The following is a 22,208-nucleotide window of genomic DNA, read 5'->3' on the forward strand; positions in this document are numbered from 1 at the left end:
TAAGGCAAAGTACATATAAACTTTTAATGAATTAACCTTACAAAAGACAATAGCTTCAAAACATTTTGACACGTTTGTACAAAACTATTCCAGCATTGTTAGTTCTCTCTTCAGAAAGAATGCCAGCAAGCCACCCAACGTGTCCCTGGCTATGAGATGTAACTGGTGATCACATCCAAATTGTGTGGACAGAGTAAACTTATTTACAATACTGTATACTTTAATACCAGATTAGTGGATGCTATTGGGGAGCGACTGTATTTTCCAGAAAACACCATGCATCAGAAAATAGTATGCACCCCTAGCTTTATTGCCTTTTTTCCCCGCATTTGTCACTAACACTTCTCTTTAGTCCTTTCGGGATGCGATACCTCCTTTTGATTCCTATTCCTTCTTTTCTTGTCTTTGAATAACAGTGCAAGTAGCAGTACAATCTTCCAGTCCTATAGCTTACATCACAACTGTCCTTGAACATAGAAATATCAAGGTGCAAAATGATGGCTCATGGGACTATTCTGCAGCCATATTAAAATAAGTGCCACATACCAGAAAATAGCACGCATGTTAAGGGCCAAAATGTAGTTAAAAAGTGCGTGATACTTTCCTGAAAATATGGTATTGATGACACATACAAGTATCTTCAAGATGCCACATTCCCTTGTGAAAGGGATCTTGTCATTTCTGTATGTACAAAGTATGTCTTCAATTCTCCTTTTCCTTTTACATTTATTATTCCTCTGCAGGTGCTCATGTACCCCAGTGTTTGCAGGACGTTGTTTGTCTCCTCTGTAACCTGCAACAATACAGTAATACAGCCAGTGTTGATAAAAAAGCAGGGCAGAATCTTCCTCCAGAGTGTGAAGATAACATAATGTTCTGTTCATTTGTAAGGGGTTTGCTGTAAGGCTCATAAGGCCTTTAAGGGTCTCAGGTGAGGTTTGAACACCTAAGCTTTCAAGCAGCCTGTTGCTGGATGCCCATTCTAATCACTTACATCAAGTATCAAATTTGGTGTAATCACATCTGTACCCAGGGTTGCCATCAGAGAGCTTGTGGATAGATACATGGAACTAGGGATAATAGTCTTCCTCACATAGCACTTTCCTCAATTTCAGGAGCTTATTTGCACTTGAGTAGACCAAGCTTTCCCATCTTTCTATAACTACTAAGGCTGTGTAAACAAAGTGATGGTAAGGTGATGGTTAGCATCCCCTTTCAGAGCTGCTGTTGCCAGCTTCTCACATAATTGTCAGTGAACCAAACTTTAGGCCATTCTGCCATTTTAGGTGAAAGCCCACTAGCACAAAATCAAGGCTTACCTGTATTTTATCTAAGACACCAGTGCTGTCCATCCTGCTGGCCACATTTACTGTATTGCCCCATATATCATATTGTGGTTTTTGAGCTCCAATTACTCCAGCTATTACAGGTCCATGGTTTATTCCTGGAAAGCATCAGAAGTTAATGTTAGCAATGAAGAGTAAAGCAACAAACCTGATGAAGGCCCTGGAGCACAAGTCCTATGAGGAGCTTCTGACATAGCTGAGGTTGTTTAGCCTTGGGAAAATGAGGCTCAGGGGAAACTTTATCACTCCCTACAGCTATCTGAAAGGAGGCTGTAGCCAGGTGGGGTTTGGTCTCTTCTCCCAAACAGTGACAGGATAAGAGGACAGTCTCAAGCTGTGCCAGGAGAGATTTAGGAATTGCTTCACATTCAGGGGTGATTAGACATTGGAATGGGCTGCCCAGGGAGGTGGTGGAGTTATTGTCCCTGGAGGTGTTTAAGAAAAGACTAGACGTGGCATTTGGTTCCATGGTCTAGTTGACATGCAGATGTATACAATCATAGGACAGACTTGATGATCTCAGAGGTCTTTTCCAACTTAACTGATTCTGTGAAGGTCCACCAAACAAGTACACACAGTGCATCTGGGATATAGCATGTCAATGAACACAGCATTTGGCCCTTGCTGAATAGTGAGTATGGCAGCAAACAGTCATTCACCATTGTTTTATCAACCATTATGGCAGGAGAATGTTAGTTATAAAAATGCCAAAAGTTAGTTCATCTAATTTTAGTTTTACAGCTCCCTTCCATCCTGAATAACTTGCTATTTTCAACCACTGGCATCCTAATAACCTGCTGCTGCCTTTATTATATAGCATGAGAACCACACTGTGGGTGAGCAGCAGCTTCTGAGAAAATAGATATACAAGAATTTATTTTAATTTTTTCTTAGTGAAAAGGGCCTCTCCTCTGCAACAGCTGATGGCTTAATCAAGTTACTCTTATAGTATTCTTTGTTTCTTAAATGAATAAACTAAAGCGAATGAGCTGAAAGGATTTGAAGCCTTGTTCTGAAGGCTGGATTGACCATAGAATAGTCCTAAAGATCTGCAATATAAATATATGCATTCAAAGGATTTGATTAAGCACAGAGTAGAACAATATGGTAGAACAATATAGTCCCTCATTAGACTTGTGCATTTTTTTATCTTGCAGTCAGTTTCTAACCTATGTTATGTCTCTAAAGGGAGTGAGTTGTACTCTGCTAGTAGGGAAAGAAATCAGGAGGTAAAATGAATCATAACTGATTTCTGCTTATTCCTCTACAGAAACCATCATTAGGAATGTATCCATGCAGTAAAATGAAAGTGTGATTGTAGGATGGAGAGGGATCTCAGAGCTGGCTCATCTAGTATGTAATATGGCAGTGCGGACTAGCAACCACACTATCAGCCCACTTGGAAATCCTGGAAAACGTGACTGTAGAAGTTAAATTGGGAAAATATGCAAACAGTACATGATAACAAATGGAACCTGATACATATTTATCTAAGTGCTTGGAGTTCAATCGCAAAGCCTTGCAGTACTTTGCATTAACAACTGAGTAATGGATGGGTTCTTCAACTTCATGACATACAACTTGTAGAAAACACTAGGGAACTAAGACTGGAATCCACAAAAGCCATCTGCTGGGCAGCCCAATCTGGCCGGCAGGAAGTATTGAAGAGATGTGTGTGGCCATGGTCCAGAAACTGGGGCAGTGCAGTCGGACTTCTCTACAAAATACAATGGGCAGGAAGGGACTTTTATTCTTTACCTCCTTCCTGAACCACCACTGTTGATAGTTTGAGAAATACCTCAGGGGCTCGGAAGTCACCTTCAGATCCCTCCTCCTTTGAGGAAACTTCTACCAGTATATTTAGGAATGTGTTCTTCCCCCCAAGCATTGTGGGATATGCTGCTCTATGTCATTCCTGCTGTGAGTGTGAGTCTTCTTAGCATGACACACATGAATGTTTGTTGGGGCAAGGCTGGAAGAGTACAGGTGGATCTCATTACAGGTGAATGCTCTAACAGAGGGTGATATCATCTATCTCTTTCTCTCATATCCAAAGTAATATTTAATAATTCCATGAAATGCAACACAGCCCATCAGGAACGACGGAGAATATCTCATTCTGAAGTATCCTATAGCCTGGGCTCATGGTCTAGCCTCATCCAAAACCAGGAACCAATTAAGTCACCTACAACACAAATGTTCCAATTATGAAGTTATATGAAAAACAACACACCAGCCTCTCTTCTGAAAGAAAGCAATACCTGTGCAAAACCTGCTGCAGAAACATATCTGAGCTTGTCTCGTAAATCAAGCACCTCAACTTGCAGAAGGGGAGGAATGCCTAAAATATCATCTAGATGCTCCTCTCCCTTGCCTGACCAGATCAGAGCAGTGTGTACCTCCTACTACACTACCTACACTAGCATTGCAGGCACACACAGATGATCATAAAAGCTGAGACCTCTACTCTAATGAGTTGCAAAGATTTCAGACTTAGATGATGGCCAAGGGAGGCTTTTACAAAAGGCAGTTTGGGTACAAGTCCTTGCAGCGGAGACTAGGTCAGAAGTTGTTAAAATGTTTCTGTGGCTATTATTAGTATGGATATCAGAGGCTTTCATCATCAGGTGTTAGGAAATGGAGAAGTGATGTGAAAACAAAGATCTCAGTGGTGCCTATGTTGGATTATGGTGGCACAAATACCACCTTGGGGCCTGTGTTTCTTTTTAAAATTAAAACATTTTTTCATTTCATGAAGCAAAGGAGTCTGAGTTCTCTGCAATCTTTAGCAAGATTAGTAAAAATCCAAAGTGAGCCTTTTGTTTTGCTTCATGGTCCTCACTTGAAAGGACTCAGTACTGCTTTAAGCAGTTTGCAGACGTAGCCCCAGCACCCAGCAGCTCTGTGTCTGTACTGAAGCTGCTGACATAAATTGTGTTTGCAAGTATGTGCAATGTCAGCTATGGCAAGAACCATCAAGTTCTGTAACACTCTGAGAGGGAAGCATACTTCTGATTTGCTTTGTCATTTTTAGCTCTAGCAAGGAATACAAAACATACTGGCAAAGGAGTGCCCTAAGAAGCTCGTTTCAGTCAGAAGACAGCAAGTTTTGCCAGTGGGTGGCACTGTGAAATAGACTTGAGAGGAGCAGCTGAAAGGAAAAGCAAGCGATACAGCAAGAAAAAGACAAGACAGGGGAATAACTGTTGGAAATCAAATACTTCTGACACATTTACAGAATTTATGGGTTTTCAATATTTGTTTACTGTTTTCATTTCACACTTTCCACGTTACATATTGCATTGTGAAGCTGCTGTGTACTGCTATCAGGAAATAAACATTTTGGAACATATGGTTCTTGACCAGCTCTGAATTCATTTATTTCATCATTCTTTCTATTGCTTACTGCAGCTGTCTATTTCTTTTAAAAAATACCAGGATGGATAAGAAGAAGCAATCAGAAACTGAAGCATAAGGAATACCTCTTTCCAAGATAAATAACTAGTCATCTTTGCTCTTATCTGAATAACAAAGACAAATACTCTCCCTTGTCTGACACTGCAAAGGAAAGAGTGCATTTCTGTGTGCTTGCTGAATTTAGTACATGTAAAATATTTCAAACTCCAGCCTCATTGGCCCCTTAGAGCTCTTGTCCTCTGAAAAACCATTTATATAGTTTGGCAAAGCCCTGTCTAGAGTTTTCTTGTGTATTCTTTTGGTATTTGTAAACTTAAAAAAATTTAAGGCTTATAACCTTTGCAGTAATTTTTGCAGTTACCATAAAACCATTCAAAGCAATGTGAACCCATTTTTTTTCAACTATTCTTTAAATAGGAATACTGCCTTTCTCTAAGTCTTGCCTTGAAACACTCTAGGGCTTGATGGGCAATACCATGTGGGCTGCTTTTAAGCAGGGTAAAGATGGTGCTGTTTACTATCGTGGCCATTTTGGTCAGTTCTACTACTACTTTAATCAGCTGGTACTTCACACTGAATTCTCCCTCTTGTCCGTGATATTCTCCTAAGAATCCTGTGATACTCACCTACTCGTAACTTGAAGTCATTGAATGAATGCTTATTTATGACGTCCAGTTTTGCCACCAAGGCAAATGCAAACTCCACCATGGTTCCTATGTGCATATACTGTCGTTCAGGTTCCTGAATTCAAAAGATAAATAAACAGTGTAAAATCATTCTTGTGAGCCTTGGTTGCTGTGGCAATACAACCAGAATACACTGAACGCTTGAAGACACTTAATCCCTTAGAAATGTCCTAGGGTCAGCAGGCAGATGCAGAGAAATACTGTAGAAGGTGGTACCCTGTCCAGCATCAGTTAGATCAAACAATGGCCAAGACACTGGATTCACTTGTGTGCAACCAGACAGTCTAGAGGTGATAGATCCAAACCATGCCTAATCTAAAATTTTGATTATCAAATGACTGATTAGTTGCTATCTAATCCCGCAGGCACTCAACATCTAGGTGTACCTAGAATTTGTTAATTAATTTTCTCTTAAGTGTCTGCTTCTATTGTATTCCCTTTCATAATAAATAATGCTTGTGGACAGCCCCATAGAGATTCTTCCCTCTCACTGTTCCACAGCTCAGAACCCTTATAAAATGCTTAAGATCCAGTGAGATTCACAATTTTAAGAATTCTTCCACTGATCTCAACTTTCAGATAAGCAAGTACCTCTGAGAACGTTTAACAGACCTGAAAATGACTGAAACACAAGAGGAAGAGGGCAACCCCCCTCTTCCCTATTATTTACAGAGCTTATACCATTTATCAAGGCTGTAGACTTAATCTCTCCTCATACATAACCAAGTAACCTGATTTTAAGTGCTGTTTTTGAGTCCTTTCAAGCTGAGGAGAAAATTGATTTTGGTGTCCCACAGCCCAAGCTAGGATCCTGATGAATGATTTCATAAGACATGGACTCATCGATCTCTATGAGAAATTACTGAATCTCCTGTGTTTCTTGGGATAAAGGGGCAGAAGAGATGGACAGATGACAACTTCAGAGATGATTCATGGAGTGTGTGCATCAGCCTAGGGTGGGACAGTAGTGGTGCTTGCAGGAGCAGCTGTTTAGATAAGTGAAGCCTGTTTCCTTTGGAGTTCACTCCTAGCTAAAACAGATGGTTTCCTGTTCAGCTGATATATTCAGACCCCTTCCTTAGGCACTTAGTCTTCCTTGGATGCTTGTTTTAAGCTGGGGGTGGTACCCAGCAGTATGTCTAGCAGTCAGTCACTGCTACACTAGGTACTGCAAGATCTGTTCATCTTTGGGAATCTGGAATGAAGGCTGCTGAGTTCTGGTGGATTTCTTTTGAGAATGTGAACTAAATCACCAAAGGAATGCTAAACTGTAGATCTCGATTGTGGAAATAACTCAAAGGATAAATTTCTTCCTCGGCATGCACTAGTTTTAGTTGTGATTGAGAGCTCTTTATGTCTTTACATCTTCAGGCTGCAGTTCTGCATTTTCTTCATCCCCTTCACCTCCCTGTATTAAATGTCAGAGCTAATTTAAAATAATTCTTTGTCCTCAGGATCCTTAGGGTCTATAGTTCATGTGGTAATTGCTTCTGTTTAGAAGGAACATGAGTTTGGCAAGAGCACATTAATCCTTAGCAGACTGTGTTGATTCTTAATTGCTGTCTCTCTGTCTGTAACCTGTAGTACTCTAAAGATCATGGCAAAAGCAAGGCTTTTGAATAAGTCATGAATTGCTTCTCTGAACTGGATTTCCACTGACTGCAGTTCCTAATCCTACCATATTAAGTATACTAGAAACAAAGGAACATATTCTCAATGCTGAGTCTGAGGGTTCTGTAAATGTGTAGTCAGTAAGGCAAGTCATCCCTCCCAGCTCACAGTAGAAAACATTAATTCTTGCAATCTATTGCATGCTCTGTAAATCCAGTCCTGATGCATCACATAGGAATAAAATGCTGTACTGTATTTAGAGTAGAAGGCCTGTTTTAGCAAATATAGAGGTGGCATCTTCAAACTGCAACATGTACAAAAATTCGCAGAGACTACTAAAGTATGTACTTGTCCAGTACAATACAATCTATGCTAATAAGAAAAAACTAGGCCACATTACTATACATAACCTGCAGCTTAATGAAAAAAAAAAAAAAAATTAGCCTTCATTTGAATATGCTTTTTATAAAGCTGAAACGTTTTCCTGTACCTGACACTGTTCTTGGTTGGGTGTAGCACTCAGTCCTGTAGCTGCCATGTAAGTGCTTCCAATGGTCTTTATTTTTTCAACTCCACTGAATTTTGGCTTTGATAATAACTGTAAAACAAGGACAATCATTCATTATTCAGATCAGCAGTCCTGTTACTCTAACACCAATCAGAGAATCAAGTCTTAGAACCATTTCTGTATGGACCTCAAATGGCTTCACAAATATATATGATATATATGATATATATATATATAGGATGAAGGACTTAAGGATGGATAAAACAATGGTTACAGAACTCCAAGGCAAGAGAATTTCCGTCTTCTAAAATACCTTTTTACTATTAAAGGGATGAAATTTATAGTAGTGAGAATAAATTCCATCTTATTTTACATACAACTTTTAAAAGTCAGTAGATTTTGCACTCATGTGATATTGGAACTGGATCACCATGCCAGCCAACAGTTAAGCTTTAGGCAGCTTTCTGAAAGTAAGGATCTATTTAATGCCAGTAGAATAGTCCATGTCAATTGGACTAAAATCCAAGGATTTTATTTCATATATCCCAGTTTGTTTTGAACATTAGACACCCAGTGCTCTCCAAATGGGTTTGTTGCTAAAATACCCTCTATAGCTGCAGATCCACAAATCCAGACTGAGTCATGACACGATTTTTATATCTTTTACTAGTATCTTCATCACTAATTATTTCCTTATGGAGAAATACTGTTCTCAGTGAGGCCTTTATAGATGCCCTTTCCCAGCCCATCTGTAGTCATACTCTATACTTGCTTCTGACTTCAGAGAATGGAATATTAAAACTTTTACAATCCTTTGATTTGCTTGTGTATCAAATTATACCTACAGATCAGGTATAACATAAAGTTATACCTGACTTTAGACATTTGTATTTAGAACCTGTGGTTAATACATGGCATGTAATGTAACTGCCTCAAGAGCTTCAGCTAAAGGGAAAAAATCATACACATAGGATTCTCATTATAGCAAATCAAAAGCAATTGAACATGATGTCAGACCAATATCTGATTTATCCCACATAAATCTTCTCTCCTGTAATAATCCCTGTATTTTCTGACAGCTCTTCCACTCTCCCCTTCAAGTATGTTTTCTGACTGTTGTATAAAAGTTAGTAAGATTGAAACCATGTCAATCACTGTTGTAGGTACATACATCATCGAAGTCTGCAATGATCTCATTTAGCAGCCTGAGACATTCCAACCCTTCCTTATTTACATCAGATTCTGTGTAAAATTCCTTGAAATCCGGAACAGAGGCAAACATGACACAGACACAGTCATATGACTGGTGATACAGATCCTGTCCAAAAGAAAACAGAATAAAGAAAAAAAAATCATATCCAGCTGTAAATAAGTTTCCTTATTAACATGCAGTGTCCAGGAGCTAAAACCAAATGTGCTGCAATAGGTGGAATGCCTGAAGATGGAGGTTGGATGTCTTTTTGCATTTAGTTTCATTTAATAATTTTAAACAATGTATAAACCTTTTCATAAAAGAGACTTAACATTTAAAGCTGAAAATATTGTAATGATTTTTTTCTTCCTGAACATAAACTCAGTGCAAACGAAATGCGCACTAAGTCTCTGAGATTTCTTATGAAGAGAATTTAGTCTGGCTTGCATGACTGAAAATGTATTTTGTGAAACAATATCTAATTTATTATTAACTGTTTGTTATTGTACTAACTAAAGAACTGAACCAAAATCACAAACTCAATGTACTACAAATGCAAAATGCAGTATGACCCTGATTGATAGTTCCTAACCTAAAATGACAGTATGCCTAAGAGGACAAAATAATTATCATTTCTTTTGCACGATAAAGAGCTGGGGCAAAAAGAAAGAAGTCACCTGAAAAATTTACTTATGGCAGAGTCTGCACTGCATTCTGTGACCACTGAAATGAGAGCATTTCTCCTCCACAGAAAGATTCTGGTGCTAAAATGGATCACTTGCCACCACCCCCTTCAGTTTCCTCTCCACTGCCCTTGAACATTAGACTATCTCTTCTTTCAGGACAAATTGGCATCCCCAAAAAAAGACAGAAAAAAAATTTATTAAACCAATACTTAAAAAAGAAATAGTATCTATACACAAAGGTAGACACAGCAATAAAAGAGGCTGTTATCAACTTTAATGTAACCTTCAAGCTGTTATTTGAGTAAAAAGGGATTTCAATACTCGAATGGAAAGGATTTATTCTGTGAGTTCAAGAAGCATAAGATATTATTTCCCTCTTTACTTAGCAAAGTTTGGGTTTTTCAATTTGACAGTCAGTGTGTCATTTCAGAAGAATGTGGTGTGCCTGTACACAGATATGCACAGACATGGTGGATCTTTACTGCTGATGTACAACTAAAAAATAACAGAACTGTGGGAAAATTGCTGCTTCATCTCATCACAGGTGTGAGGGAGGTTTCTGAGCAAACATGAAAATAGTGATGGATAGGGAGGAACACAAGCAGCTGGAGGAGATAAGTTATTTTTAAATTTAGTTATTACTAAATTTTTGTGCCTCCTGTGTTTCCTAAGGATTCTATACCCATAGCCTCGCTGAAGCTCCACCAGGACCGGGTGCTGTAGGAATGAAATACATTGTTGCGATTCACAGCTCAAGTTGTTATTCTCTTGTTGCACCATGATAAATCCAGATTTCTGAGACTGCTGTGGGAAGCCCAAGGGTCAGCCAGTAAGGAAATCTGTTCTGGCTGTGAGTGTGTGGTGTGTGGCGAGTCAAGCAGGGCACCTTTTGGCTCACTGGAGCTGCCCTCTGTGAAGGGGATTCAGTCCCAGCTCAGGTGGTGCAGGTGCGACTGCCAGAGTGGCTCCTGGATGGTCAGGTGGGAGTAGTTCCTTAGCAAGGTACAGAGACTACATTGTGTGGTTAACTCGGCTTTACTTCTATTTCCTCAGGTCACCTTCCCTCTAATTTCATTTCAATTATAGCAACTCATTTGTCCTCCTTCCTATCTAATACTGGGGCAATATCCATCCGCACTAATGCACAAAAAACATAGCACCATCATGGACACAACAACAAGCAGCACTATTTATAACCAGATGAATTTTCTAATTGTGACTATCACAATACATTACAGAGAATTTTAAAGAATCATCCCCTGATAGTTTATTTTGATCATAATAATAATAATAATAATAATAATAATGGATGTTACAATCAAGTGCCTTAATTTTCCTGAGAGTTCTTCTCTTGGAATCGTACTCTCCAAAATGTGTAGTCAGAAAATTAAATGCAATACTATTCTAGGAAGCAACAGCTTTTCTTACTTTAACAAAAATAAAATCATCTCATCTTTTGCATTCAATCCTGTTCTTTTTCCTCTTTAATAACATCTGAAATTCTGCAAGTGTGTTCTTTTTACTGTCCCCTCACCACCTTCAGGCACTGAAGATCGAGAAGGCAAACCAGTCCAATTCTATCTCTTGGAAGGGTATGGTGGTCAGTTTCTCTGGGGCAGAATTTTTGCTCTAAGTAAGGTGCTAGCTCCATCCTGTAGCTAATAAAGCAAACTCCACTTGCTCAGTGATGGGCTTGCCAGTTAGCTTGCAGCACAAGAGCTCCCAAGTACTTTTTACTAATAGGGAATCTGAAGGATAAAATCATTAAGGAGAAAGCTGCAAAAGCCAGGTGCAGATATATTTAATCCCGGTCCTGTTTCCTGCTTTTCATTTTAGATTTCACCTTTTCTCTCAATTGGAAAATAACCTGTCTTGTATCCAGCATGCAGACTATAAGCAGAAACCCAGCTCCAGAGGTTCTGGTAAAGCAAAAAAAACCCTTTATGATTTGCTCTGAAAGAGCTTTGCTTTTGATGTATTAGCTTTAGTCAACGTATATCCTGTTATAAAAAGACCTTTGTTGGTCATTTGAAACTACAGTCCCACTGCTCTCAGCATTCATCCACTCTTTCCCTTTTCATTTCTTCTGCCTGCTTTTCAGCAGCACACTTTATTTTCCCTTTTCTCCATTCTCCTACAGTTGCATGCATAACATACTAAGGGAAGTAGTATTTTGAAATAGAATATTCATCCATTTTCTTAATCTCAGAATCCGTTTTAAACAGAAAAAAACACACGTAAAATTATACTAACTTGAATGTTTGCAGCTAAGGAAAATATGGACAAATTTCAATGTAGTATCTGTTGACTTAGGTATCCACACAGAGAACACAAAGGCCCAATCTGCCCTAACATCTTTAGGTATGTCTACATACAATACCTTGCTGACATTTAAACAAATCTAAAGACATGACAGATACTTATATTCCTGAATACTTTTAGAGAATTGAAAGGGCCTTCCTTTGAAAATTATTGAAAGAAACAAAACAAGGAACAACTTGAGTTTGCTGTGGTTTTTGTTTTGCTTTTGTTTTTGTTTTGTTTTTTTAATGGATGTCATTAAAATCACGTCAAGTAATTTTTACTCCACCTGATATGATGAGTTGAGGAGCTCAGCACATTACAATTTTTGTGCTTCATTAAATGAAATAAACTCATTCCAACCTAAGAATCTTGAGGGATGGCAAGACAAATCCAGTAGCCAATACAAAGGTAAGCAGATGGTGTTGCTCTGCTGAGAAGCTGAGGTGGAGTAGCACATAATCAAAAAAGCAATCTCCTGATGGTTTTCTATGTTTAATGCCTTAACTGAGAACTGGAGCTGAGTCAACTTGGCTTTCAGCCAAAATCTTCACTGCATTCAAAGGAACCCCACAGCAATTTTTGTTTGACGTTAGCTACCAAATGAATATTTGCAGGGAATACTAAAGTATTGAAATGCAGTCCTGATATGGACTGCTTAACACAAACTACAGTGAAAGGGAAGATGTTGTCCTTTTTAGCTCAGGAGAAATGAATCCCTAAATCTGCCCTCTGCCCTCTTTTGTCAGTTTTGAAACAATTATTTGGCATGCACAAGTAATTCGAACTCTTAACATCTTTATAGCTGTAACTCTCTCTAAATGGATTTATATATATATATAATTTTTTTTTTTTTGCTTTATTATTACTGTAAAGGAATATTAAGAGCAGATCTAATTTCCAGCAAAGTAAAGATGGATCTTTTGGGTGACTTTTCTGGTGCCTGGATTAGGTCCATTAAGCAGTGAGTAAACAGGTAATTCAGTGTTCAGAACATCTTTCCAGAATTAACATACCCACTGTTTCAGGGAAAAGGTTAATTTTCACTCCAATAAACAAGCTCTCCAGTGAACAGAAGAAAATTCAGAACCTGGTTGCAACTCCACTCTGATCATGGAGTAAAAAGTATCTGAATGCATGTGATTTAAAATTAAACCCATGTTGATTCAACCATTCTGTTCTTCCTCCTCCTCACCTATTTTTACCATCCTTCAATAGGCAAAATGCATGGCCACTTAGGAAAATCTCACCTTTTTATGTCGGGGTATTATGGTGCATTCAGTGCTGTAAAGCAAATCTTACAGGAAGGAAAGGGGAAATGAAAGTGACTGTAAATTTATATTTTCACTATAAGGACCTACTGTTCAAAACAGCATTAAGTGATATTTCAAGAGTGCACTGCTTTCTTACAAAGTAGAGGATATATAAAGACAGCTGACCTCATTCTTCAGGTTTCTTGCCAAGAAGTGTTCAGCTACGTGGGCTGGAAGCACATTCTCCAGAAGCACCCGATTTAGATTCTCCATGGTTTCAATCTCCTCCCGCTCCTTTTTGAACTTGTTCTTCCACAGGAAGTCTAACCTACAGTAATATTCATTCTGTTACAAGAGGACACAGAAGTAAAGAAACAATAGGCATCTTGTCCTGCTGGAATACAGGTTTAAGAGACAAAATAAGCACAGTACACACCCCCTACAAAGCTATTATTTGGCTACTCAAATATAATTCCAGGTCCCACAGAAGTCACACCCCAAGCATACACTTTGTGACATGCATTTTATCAAATCCAACAAAAAGGCCCAGGAGAAAATAAGAAAAGTTGCAATGTTCCTTAAACAATGGAAGATTTATTTATCTATTCTCAGACTTGAGTAGAAATTCATTCCAGAAATCAAACACTCTAATGGAAACAATTTATAGTTTTGAAACTTAATAGTATTTTATAAATGCAGAATTTCACTTACAATAATGGGCATTTCAGGAAGACCCTAACTTTTACTAACTTGAATTTATGCCATGCAACCAGCCTGGCGAAAAGAAAACAGCCTATTGATATAATATACATTCAGTATATCAAATCATGATCAGACTATCAAATATGGCCCAGTCAGTTGGGCCAACTCAGTTGAGGTTTGGTTTTGTTACTTGTTTTTTTGGTTGCTTGCTTGCTTTTACACTCTTTTCTGTAATACTTTATCCTGTTTTTCTTTTGGCCCCAGAGCTTTTATAGTAACTTTCTACTATTAAACAACAATACCTGGAACTATATGAAAACACGTAACATCCTTGGAGTATCAGTATGTTTTGAGATCCAATTTCACTAGAAAGATGGTGAAAAATTAATAAAACTGCACTTTTGTGGAGCTCACTGGACTTCTTTTCAATATTGTCAATGTATTGTCATAAATTCTATGGCATTATTTGCACCGTAAAGCCTCCTCTGGCCTATCTCATTTGACCTGATAAAAATCAAGAGCTATTTCAACGTAGTCTTAATGGTTTAACGCCACCAGACAATCTCAGTGAAGACTATGTTATTAAACGGGAGAATATGAATATGATGGCAATCTTATAATAGAAAAACTTAAAAGTGCTAGCTGCTGTTATTAGCAGTCAGTAAGCATTGACATAAAAAATGAGAGTAGTCCTTCTGACAGGACAGTGGCTGTCACAGCTCAAAATGATTCATAGGTATTCTGCTGAGATCACAGCCAAAGATAAGAGTACAAAGTTGAAATTAGATGGTATTAAAATGATTTGGCAAGCTTTTAAAAGGCAATGAAAGAAAAAACCGATGAAGCAAAAACTGTATCTGCCAAATACTTGCAGGATTAAAAAACAGTAAGAGGAAAACGGTTCCTCCACTTATACGCATGGAGAAAAATATACTCAGGTATCCTTTGAATTGGTTAATAAGGGCCAGATACTATCTAAATATTTAATTACAAAACTGAAAGAGAACATCCATGAAATCATTGTTAACATACTCTCTTTGTGCTGGTACCTGTACTACTTAGGACAGAATGCAGACCTCAAATGCACTGCAAAAGAAATATTCTGGCTATTCTGACTCAAAGGTGACATTCTTATGAAAGTAAAAGGGGTCTCGACATCTTAGAATGGATCATACTGCATCCCAGAAATCTGGACTTTGAATGTCAAATAAACACACGCTGGATATTTTAAATAATTACATGTTACTAAAGGATATTTGCAAGCTATAAGCAAAAGAAGAGTGGGCAGAGATTTAAATATTTGTACAGACAATCATAAAGGTACAGAGAACCTGAGAAGAGATTTATGCAGGAATTCAGAAATAGGATTTTATTGTTGCCTTGTCATTGTGCCTGTATTAAATGGCAATTATAAGTCCTATAAAGCTTGAGGTCATGAATAGGGATTTTTCAGAACTGTCGACATGATGCAAAATATATGAAGTAATTTTTTTATAGTGTCTTATATAGTCTTATATATATATGTTAGATATTTATACATCCAAGAACTTCAATTTGTATAAATATAAATATATATAGATGGTAAATTCAAATGCCACCAACTGTATTCATGCAGAAAAAATCCAATAAAACTTTGGGATGTCAAAATTCTTGGCATAAATTGACAAAAGTAACATGGATGCCTGCTGAAATTAGATATTCATACATTGTACCAACTTTGTATTGAAAAGCAAACGTGGTAGTTAAGTGAGGTTTTCAAAGAGATGTTTCTTCTTTAAAAGACAGTATCAAGCAGATAATTTATTTACTACCTTACAATTTACTGAATTAAACTGAGTCTTCTCCAAAAAAGTGCAAAGAGAACTTACAGATCAGGAAAGAAAAATCAGAATGTGTTCTACAATTTGCTTTAAAATTAGAAAAGTCAGCATATCATCTTTCAAAAAGAGAAAAAGCACTAGCTTATTAACTTATTTTGAATTGTGGTGGTGGTCTTTTTGTGGGTTTTTTTTGCTTTGTTTTGGGTTTTTTTTTGTGTTTTTGTTTGTTTGCATTATATGAAACTTTTGGTGGTTATCCTGATAAGTCAAAATAGACAGTGTTAGAAAACTGACAAATGGTACAGATATAAGGCAAGTCTTTGGAAAAGAAGCAGGAGTAATAGAGCAAGCTACTTCGTAAAAGAACAGTGAATGCTAAGGAAAAGAGCTATTTAGGCATATTGGCTAAAGCTGATACAATTGAAGAGTTGACATAATTTCTGTAAACATGCTTCCATCTCCTACAAAGAAGTAAATAGTCATGTGACTAGCAGTGAAAATTGAAATAAGTTTTCATTGAATTCTTTCAGAAGAGGCTCTTGAAGAGACTACTTTGTTCAAAAAGAGAAGAATCCCCTCACAAAATAAAAGCTCCCTGAAAAACAGAACAGAGACAACAAAGAAACAGTTTTTACAGCTCAGGGAAGCTGCCACAAGCACCTCAGCAGTAAAACTACCAATGAAATTCAGTGTGGGTAACTACAGTATAATCAATCATGGAAAAAATATACAGCCAGCCTACAGAGCAAGAGGACACATAATATTTTAGGTACTGTTGAGAAAGGAATTGATAGGCTATATCAATACTGGATTCAAAGCAGATCATAAGAGAGATTTAGCACTCAACAGTGTTTAAATGTGAGCACATCCTTTATACAGTGAAGCCCACAGCAATCTGGATTCTCCTGGGAAGGGTAGAAGAGTCGCCATTCTCAACACATTGTCTGCCTGTTGCCAGCCCGTTACCAAGTGACTCTGGGGATCTGTACGCAGGGTGCAATGAGTCACTTCATCTCAGTGTCAGGAAATGGTTGTCACCTATGCTGGCAGGGCCATCATAAAAAGCAGTTTTGCTTTCTCTACCTCGCCTGTTCACTCTCATTCTTCTGGCACAAACATTGCTGTGGCCACGCCATAAATCTTGAAAATAGATCTGGCTCAAAACCAACCATTTCTGCACGGTTAATTTTTAATCCTGACCATTTCCCTATTCTGATCCACTATACATCTTCACAGTGAGCTATGCCAGTACAAATGAGGAGACAAAAGGATAAGAATAAGCAGCTGAGGGAAGGTCTGCTTCTTCCAGCAGTGATGCTATCTGTGCAGCTAAAAGAATTAAGTAGGCTCATAAACCATGTAATGATATACTAAATCTCCCTCTCTTCATCCCCACTGAACCAGAGGCACTTATCCCCTGCCTCTGCTTTTGATTCGGGAGAGGAATCTCTATGACCAGTGATGAGCATGTTCACAGAGCTAGGCTTGCAGGAAAGCATCCACTTTTTGTTTGGATGAACTTTATGTTTACTCGTCCTGAGGGCAGAGGAGAATCAATGGCAGCTGAAGAGAAGTGGAAAGGCCACCGTTTTCATCAGTGGCTATTATCTTTAGCATTTTTAAAATAATCAGATATCAAAAGAAGAAAAATATGCATTATTGGCAAAAATTGCAATAACTAACAGAGAAATTACTTGTATTTTACCCTCTGTGGAAGAAGGGTAATGAAGAATTTTACTTTACTGACACTGCCAAGGTTGCTCAACAGCATCCTGCAGGTAACACTCAGTGAAAGTAGAAAAGAGGATGTTTAAAAACAGAAAGACAGACACTGTCACTTGAATTTTTATCAAACTGTGAAATTCATTATAGGTGTTGGGAATACCAGGAAAAAAAATGGGTTAAAAAGGCATCAGACAGTGAAACAGAAAGGAGAACAGCCAATAGCTATTAAACACAGCCACAGAAACACCAACTGGCAAAAGGTGGGAAGTATATGTCCCTGGAAAGGTCACTCTATGCAGGTTGATTTCCTCTCCTATTCTTTTTCTATGCATTTGCTACCAATCAATATCATCAACAGTAACATAAAATGGCAGGTCTTATGCCAGGTATGTATTAAAATTAATTCAAAACATTTCCCAGTAATATTTAGACTTTGCTTGAGAGTGTTTGAAAACGCAGAAGTTTTTTTTCTCCTTCTTTAAGGGAGAATAAATTAGAAAAATCAACGGCAAAAGACTGAAACGTTACAAATAAGTGCTGTCATGACAAGGATATTGGACCTACAGCTCTGAAAATGAAGACTTTTTCCATTATACGATCATTTCTTAATTGGTGTGGCAGTGAAGTTGTGTGCAAAACAAACTTTCTTTTAGATGTGACTGAACCTACAAAGAAATCCTTTCTCAGTGAAGATTATATTCCTTCTCTCTTTTATTCATGGTATTGCACCCTCTGCCTCCATCTGAAACTTGGGTTGACAGGGTTAAAGAGTCTCCACTGATGTGGTGAAGAACTTGTCCCTCTTTCTGGGGGAAAGTAGCTGTGCCCTAGACCCACTCTGTCACCACCATCAAATGAACAAACTCATGTGCTGCTGGTGAGAAGGCAGATGAGGAATGTTATTTCTAAATCAAGAAGGATGTTCCACTACAATAAATACTTAAGAAACTGCCAGACAAGAATTTTCTGTGTAATAACCTGCAGGGACCGCATGGCAATTTAAATGACAGTCATTACCTTTTGAGGAATTGTAATGTAAATGAATGATTTAAGGGCAGTCTGGAATAAAGTCTTTGCCAAGGCTGCAGTCTATGAAGGCTCAGGCTGTTCATGGGATCTAACATGGATTGCCTCTTCCATTTCAGAGCCCCGTCTTGTGCATTGCATTGTTCCGGCACAATGGGCTGGAATTGCAGCTTTTAGCCATGAATCCTGTACAGGCCTGAGGATTTAGAGAAAGAACTGCCCTTGCATCTTCCCTCAGCTTAGTAGAGAGTAAGACCACTGAGATCACATTTGTTCTGGAAAAGCACAACTGGGTAATAAAAAGAGTAGTTTCCTGTTGGGTCACAGTTTTAGTGCAACCGTGGCCTCAGCATGTGGTACACTTCTGTGTGCACGCTATATTGTTTCTGTGTCTGCACCAAATTGTAATAACTGTGAAGAAAATAGCTTGCAATTAAGCAACCAGGGAGACAGCAGATGGATGCAGACAGATGGGAGCAAACTGGGAAGCTACGAGCCAGTATCGGTCAGGATGACAAGCAATAGTCACAGTACACTATCAGCATCATGTCAGTGAGAGTTATTGGTGAGTTCTAAGGGCCAGTTGGAAGGCAAGAAAGAAAATATTTATATACATCCTCCTGACAGTCCTTTGTAAGGGTATGGGACAGAAAAAGACAAGGGTGTTTCTTTGAGAAGGTGACAGGCTGTGTGTGGCAGCTGGCATTGTGTCCTCTGGTGCAGGTGCAGAGAAGTGTGCATCTTACCTGTCTACCCAAAACCAGCAATGTGATGAAGAATATGAACAAGGAAATTGAGCCCATTGTCTTCAGGTCCTTCAGTATTCCTGGCCTATAAAATAAACACATAAGTAGAGCAGGCTGCTCAAAAGTTAAACCAATATTACTTTGAGCACAAAAATAAGACCACAATTTATATGTACTACTTTCTAGCACATAAACTAAGAACATTTAAATAGTATATGATATATGAGATATGAGATATGAGATATGAGATATGAGATATGAGATATGAGATATGAGATATGAGATATGATATGAGATATGATATGATATATTACTTGATGAAATATCATTATCTATATTATGTAGCTTTAATTAACTCTTCTACATTCCCTGCAAATGTGCTTACATTTTGAATTCAAATAATAAGATGAGAATTTAGGAAAAATAATACCATTTTTTACTTGCAAATGGAGAGCATTTGTGGCTTACTCTATACAAGTAGAATAAAAATAGATTTTTAATACAATAACAGTATTTCCATTGTGGAGAGCTCGACTATATCCAATGAATGTGAAGAATCAGAAATTAAAGGACCTAACTCCCAAGATACCTTTTCATCCGAGGAGGCACAAACTAGATCTTGTACAGAGTTTATTAAAAGCTCTGCTTTGGCAAAAGTCACTAAAGGCAATGAGAAAGAGTTCATACTAGAAGACTCCTACACATGCCACTGAAACAAGAAACTTGGTGAGAGATTTTGGAAGGAAAATACCAACAGACACAGGGCTTGACTGACAAAATCAAAGCTGCCAGAAGCACAAGCTCAATCTACTGTCCCCTGGTTCTCCATACCATCACACACATACCCTTTCCAATAACAACATGGAAACAAAGACTTGGGTTTGTTCATTCAGTCTTTAGATTTAAGTGCAAAGAAAACCTGCACTTTTTTTTTTTTAATTGAGATCCTTTTCCATGATTGTTACAGCACAGGAAAAATTAAATTGAAACTACACTCTGAGTATCCAAATTTTCTGGTGTGGCATATGCCATACACTTGGCCTACACAGAAGAGAATCACCTCTTTGTTTTGAAAATGAGGTAGAAATTACAGCTCTTCAAAAATTATTTTACACAGCAATAACAGGAACTGGATTAATAATTTTGGTCTTACATATTTTCACCAGCAGTCTCACTAAAAACTTAAGATACAAATGCACAGGCACAGCAACATAAAATAAAAAATACCCAAACTGTTGGTCTACTAATTTTTTCAGTCATTAAGACTTCATTTGTAAACATTTCAGACTGTGTACTAGTTCTGGGGAAACTGATTTCCTTCAGCTTGTAGCAAATATCCCCTAAAAGCCTCAATGATGTGCAGCCTGAAGCCTTAACAAACTTGATAATGACTTCTTTGTAACATCCTTTATGCCAAAAATGCAAATCAAACCATAGACTATTTGCTATCGTATGTGATTTAAATGCCTTGTCCAGACTTACTTTATTCTACTGCTCTGAGGTGTGACAAATCAAATATTTACTACAGCATGACATTGATTTTACACTGTGACTCAGATTACACAGCCAAAAATATATGTTCCATGATGTAAAACCTACCATGGGTAGTATTTAACTTCAGAAAGACTGGAGTTAGCCACCTACCTTCTAAGAGGTGCCATTGCATACATAAATTTGCTGTAGTCATCCAGCATGGGCCCATGAGTGTGCAGAAGGATAACATTGTAGCCCACCAATGCAATCAACATTATTACCATTTTCAACTCATAATTTATCCTCAGGAAAACAGAACAGGAAATGAGCCCTAATATGCAGCTGTATATAAAATACTGGCAAAGAGAAATCAAATGGAAAATATTTAGAATTTGGCTCGTGAGTATGAAATCATGCATAATAAAATGCTCAGGCTACTTTAGAAAACAAATTATTGATTGACCACTGAAGTGTGCAATCTATCACAGTCTGGGACACTATGGTTTATAGACAGTCAATAAAAATAAATTTATGCTCCCTAATTTCCACCCTTTGACACTTTTGATTTACTCATCTAAATTTGTGGGATACCACTACTGGTTTTGAAATCTAATGTAGGAGTCTGCTGCCAGCATACTGACATAAGATTTACTCCTGTTCCACTGTAAAATTTTCATTCATGCTTAATCCCAGGATTACCCTGTATGTCTTGCTAGCATTTGGGTCAAGGTAAAGTATCTAAGGGCCTGAAAATAATAATTTCATTGCCTATATTTGCAGTTGTTATAAACTGATGCAGTACACAGTTATGAAACTCTAGGAAAAAAAAAAAAAGAAAAAGCATTTTCCTATGTCATAAATATCAACAAAAATATGTCTAGTTGAAGTTAAATTCCAGGAAAAATATTTTCTCCTGATACTTTTTGGAAATTGATTATGGCATCAAAATTAATGATAAAACAGGAATCATCTCTAGAATCATTATCTTAGTCTTTAATATGCAACCCCTTTGCCAAAAATGCTTCCTGGAAATTACAGTCCTGCACCTTGCAAGCAAGTTTCTTTTCTGAAACTACAAAGCATTCTATTTCTAGTCATGCTATTTTCAGACTACTGTTGACTTGTTGATGGCAGCATTTTGACAGAACCTGAATCAGAGTATACTAATTTTGGAGGATCACTAAGAAGGATAATTTTCACAGCACCCATCAGACAGAATTTATCTGCCATCTCAATCTTTGCTGCTACTGTAATTTGCTCGAAGATCTGGCTGAAATAAGAAATAGATAGAACTATTGTTCAGAATCACCAAAAAAGAAAACTTCTCTCATAGCTGCATTTCAGAGGAGGTCACACTCCAAATTCAATGTTACATAAAAATAGCAGCATCCTTTTTTGAGTCAATAAGGCATTCTACTGCTGAAATCAGTTTTCCAAAGAGAAACAAGCAAAGTCGGTCTTGAATCCCCAACTGGATACTGTTTGACAAAGACCCAGAAATTTTCAAGTGGAACAGTCTCTGACAGTCTTCCATAGGAATACATAGAATAGATTCAAAATTTCAGACAAGGGTGGATGAATTAAAGAGTGGCATAGCCACACACTTAAGAATGCAGACCTTGCATTGCAACACAGTGTTTCAGTGAGCAACATGCAAAGATCTGGACAGTCTGGTGACCCACAGAGCAGTGAAGCTGAGCAGGTACAGGCCCCTGG

At 37.8% G+C, this 22,208-nt stretch overlaps 1 protein-coding gene across 2 annotated transcripts in view; it reads right to left on the bottom strand.

The window, feature by feature from the left end:
• ADCY2 (adenylate cyclase 2) overlaps positions 1-22,208 on the bottom strand; it is a 201,358-nt gene continuing 179,150 nt past the window's right edge. For both annotated transcript variants that reach the window (XM_088171170.1, XM_014872312.2), the window contains exons 18-25: positions 20,664-20,848; positions 19,020-19,104; positions 13,187-13,345; positions 8,740-8,886; positions 7,551-7,658; positions 5,390-5,504; positions 1,320-1,444; positions 1-793 (exon numbers count right to left, since the gene is read on the bottom strand). In XM_088171170.1, coding sequence (XP_088027296.1) covers positions 641-793; positions 1,320-1,444; positions 5,390-5,504; positions 7,551-7,658; positions 8,740-8,886; positions 13,187-13,345; positions 19,020-19,104; positions 20,664-20,848 — 1,077 coding nt within the window. In that variant the 3' untranslated portion in view covers positions 1-640. The remainder of the gene's footprint in view (positions 794-1,319; positions 1,445-5,389; positions 5,505-7,550; positions 7,659-8,739; positions 8,887-13,186; positions 13,346-19,019; positions 19,105-20,663; positions 20,849-22,208) is intronic.

The sequence above is a fragment of the Sturnus vulgaris genome, chromosome 1, assembly GCF_052056855.1.
Source record: "Sturnus vulgaris isolate bStuVul1 chromosome 1, bStuVul1.hap1, whole genome shotgun sequence".
Classification (NCBI taxonomy): Eukaryota; Metazoa; Chordata; class Aves; order Passeriformes; family Sturnidae; genus Sturnus; species Sturnus vulgaris.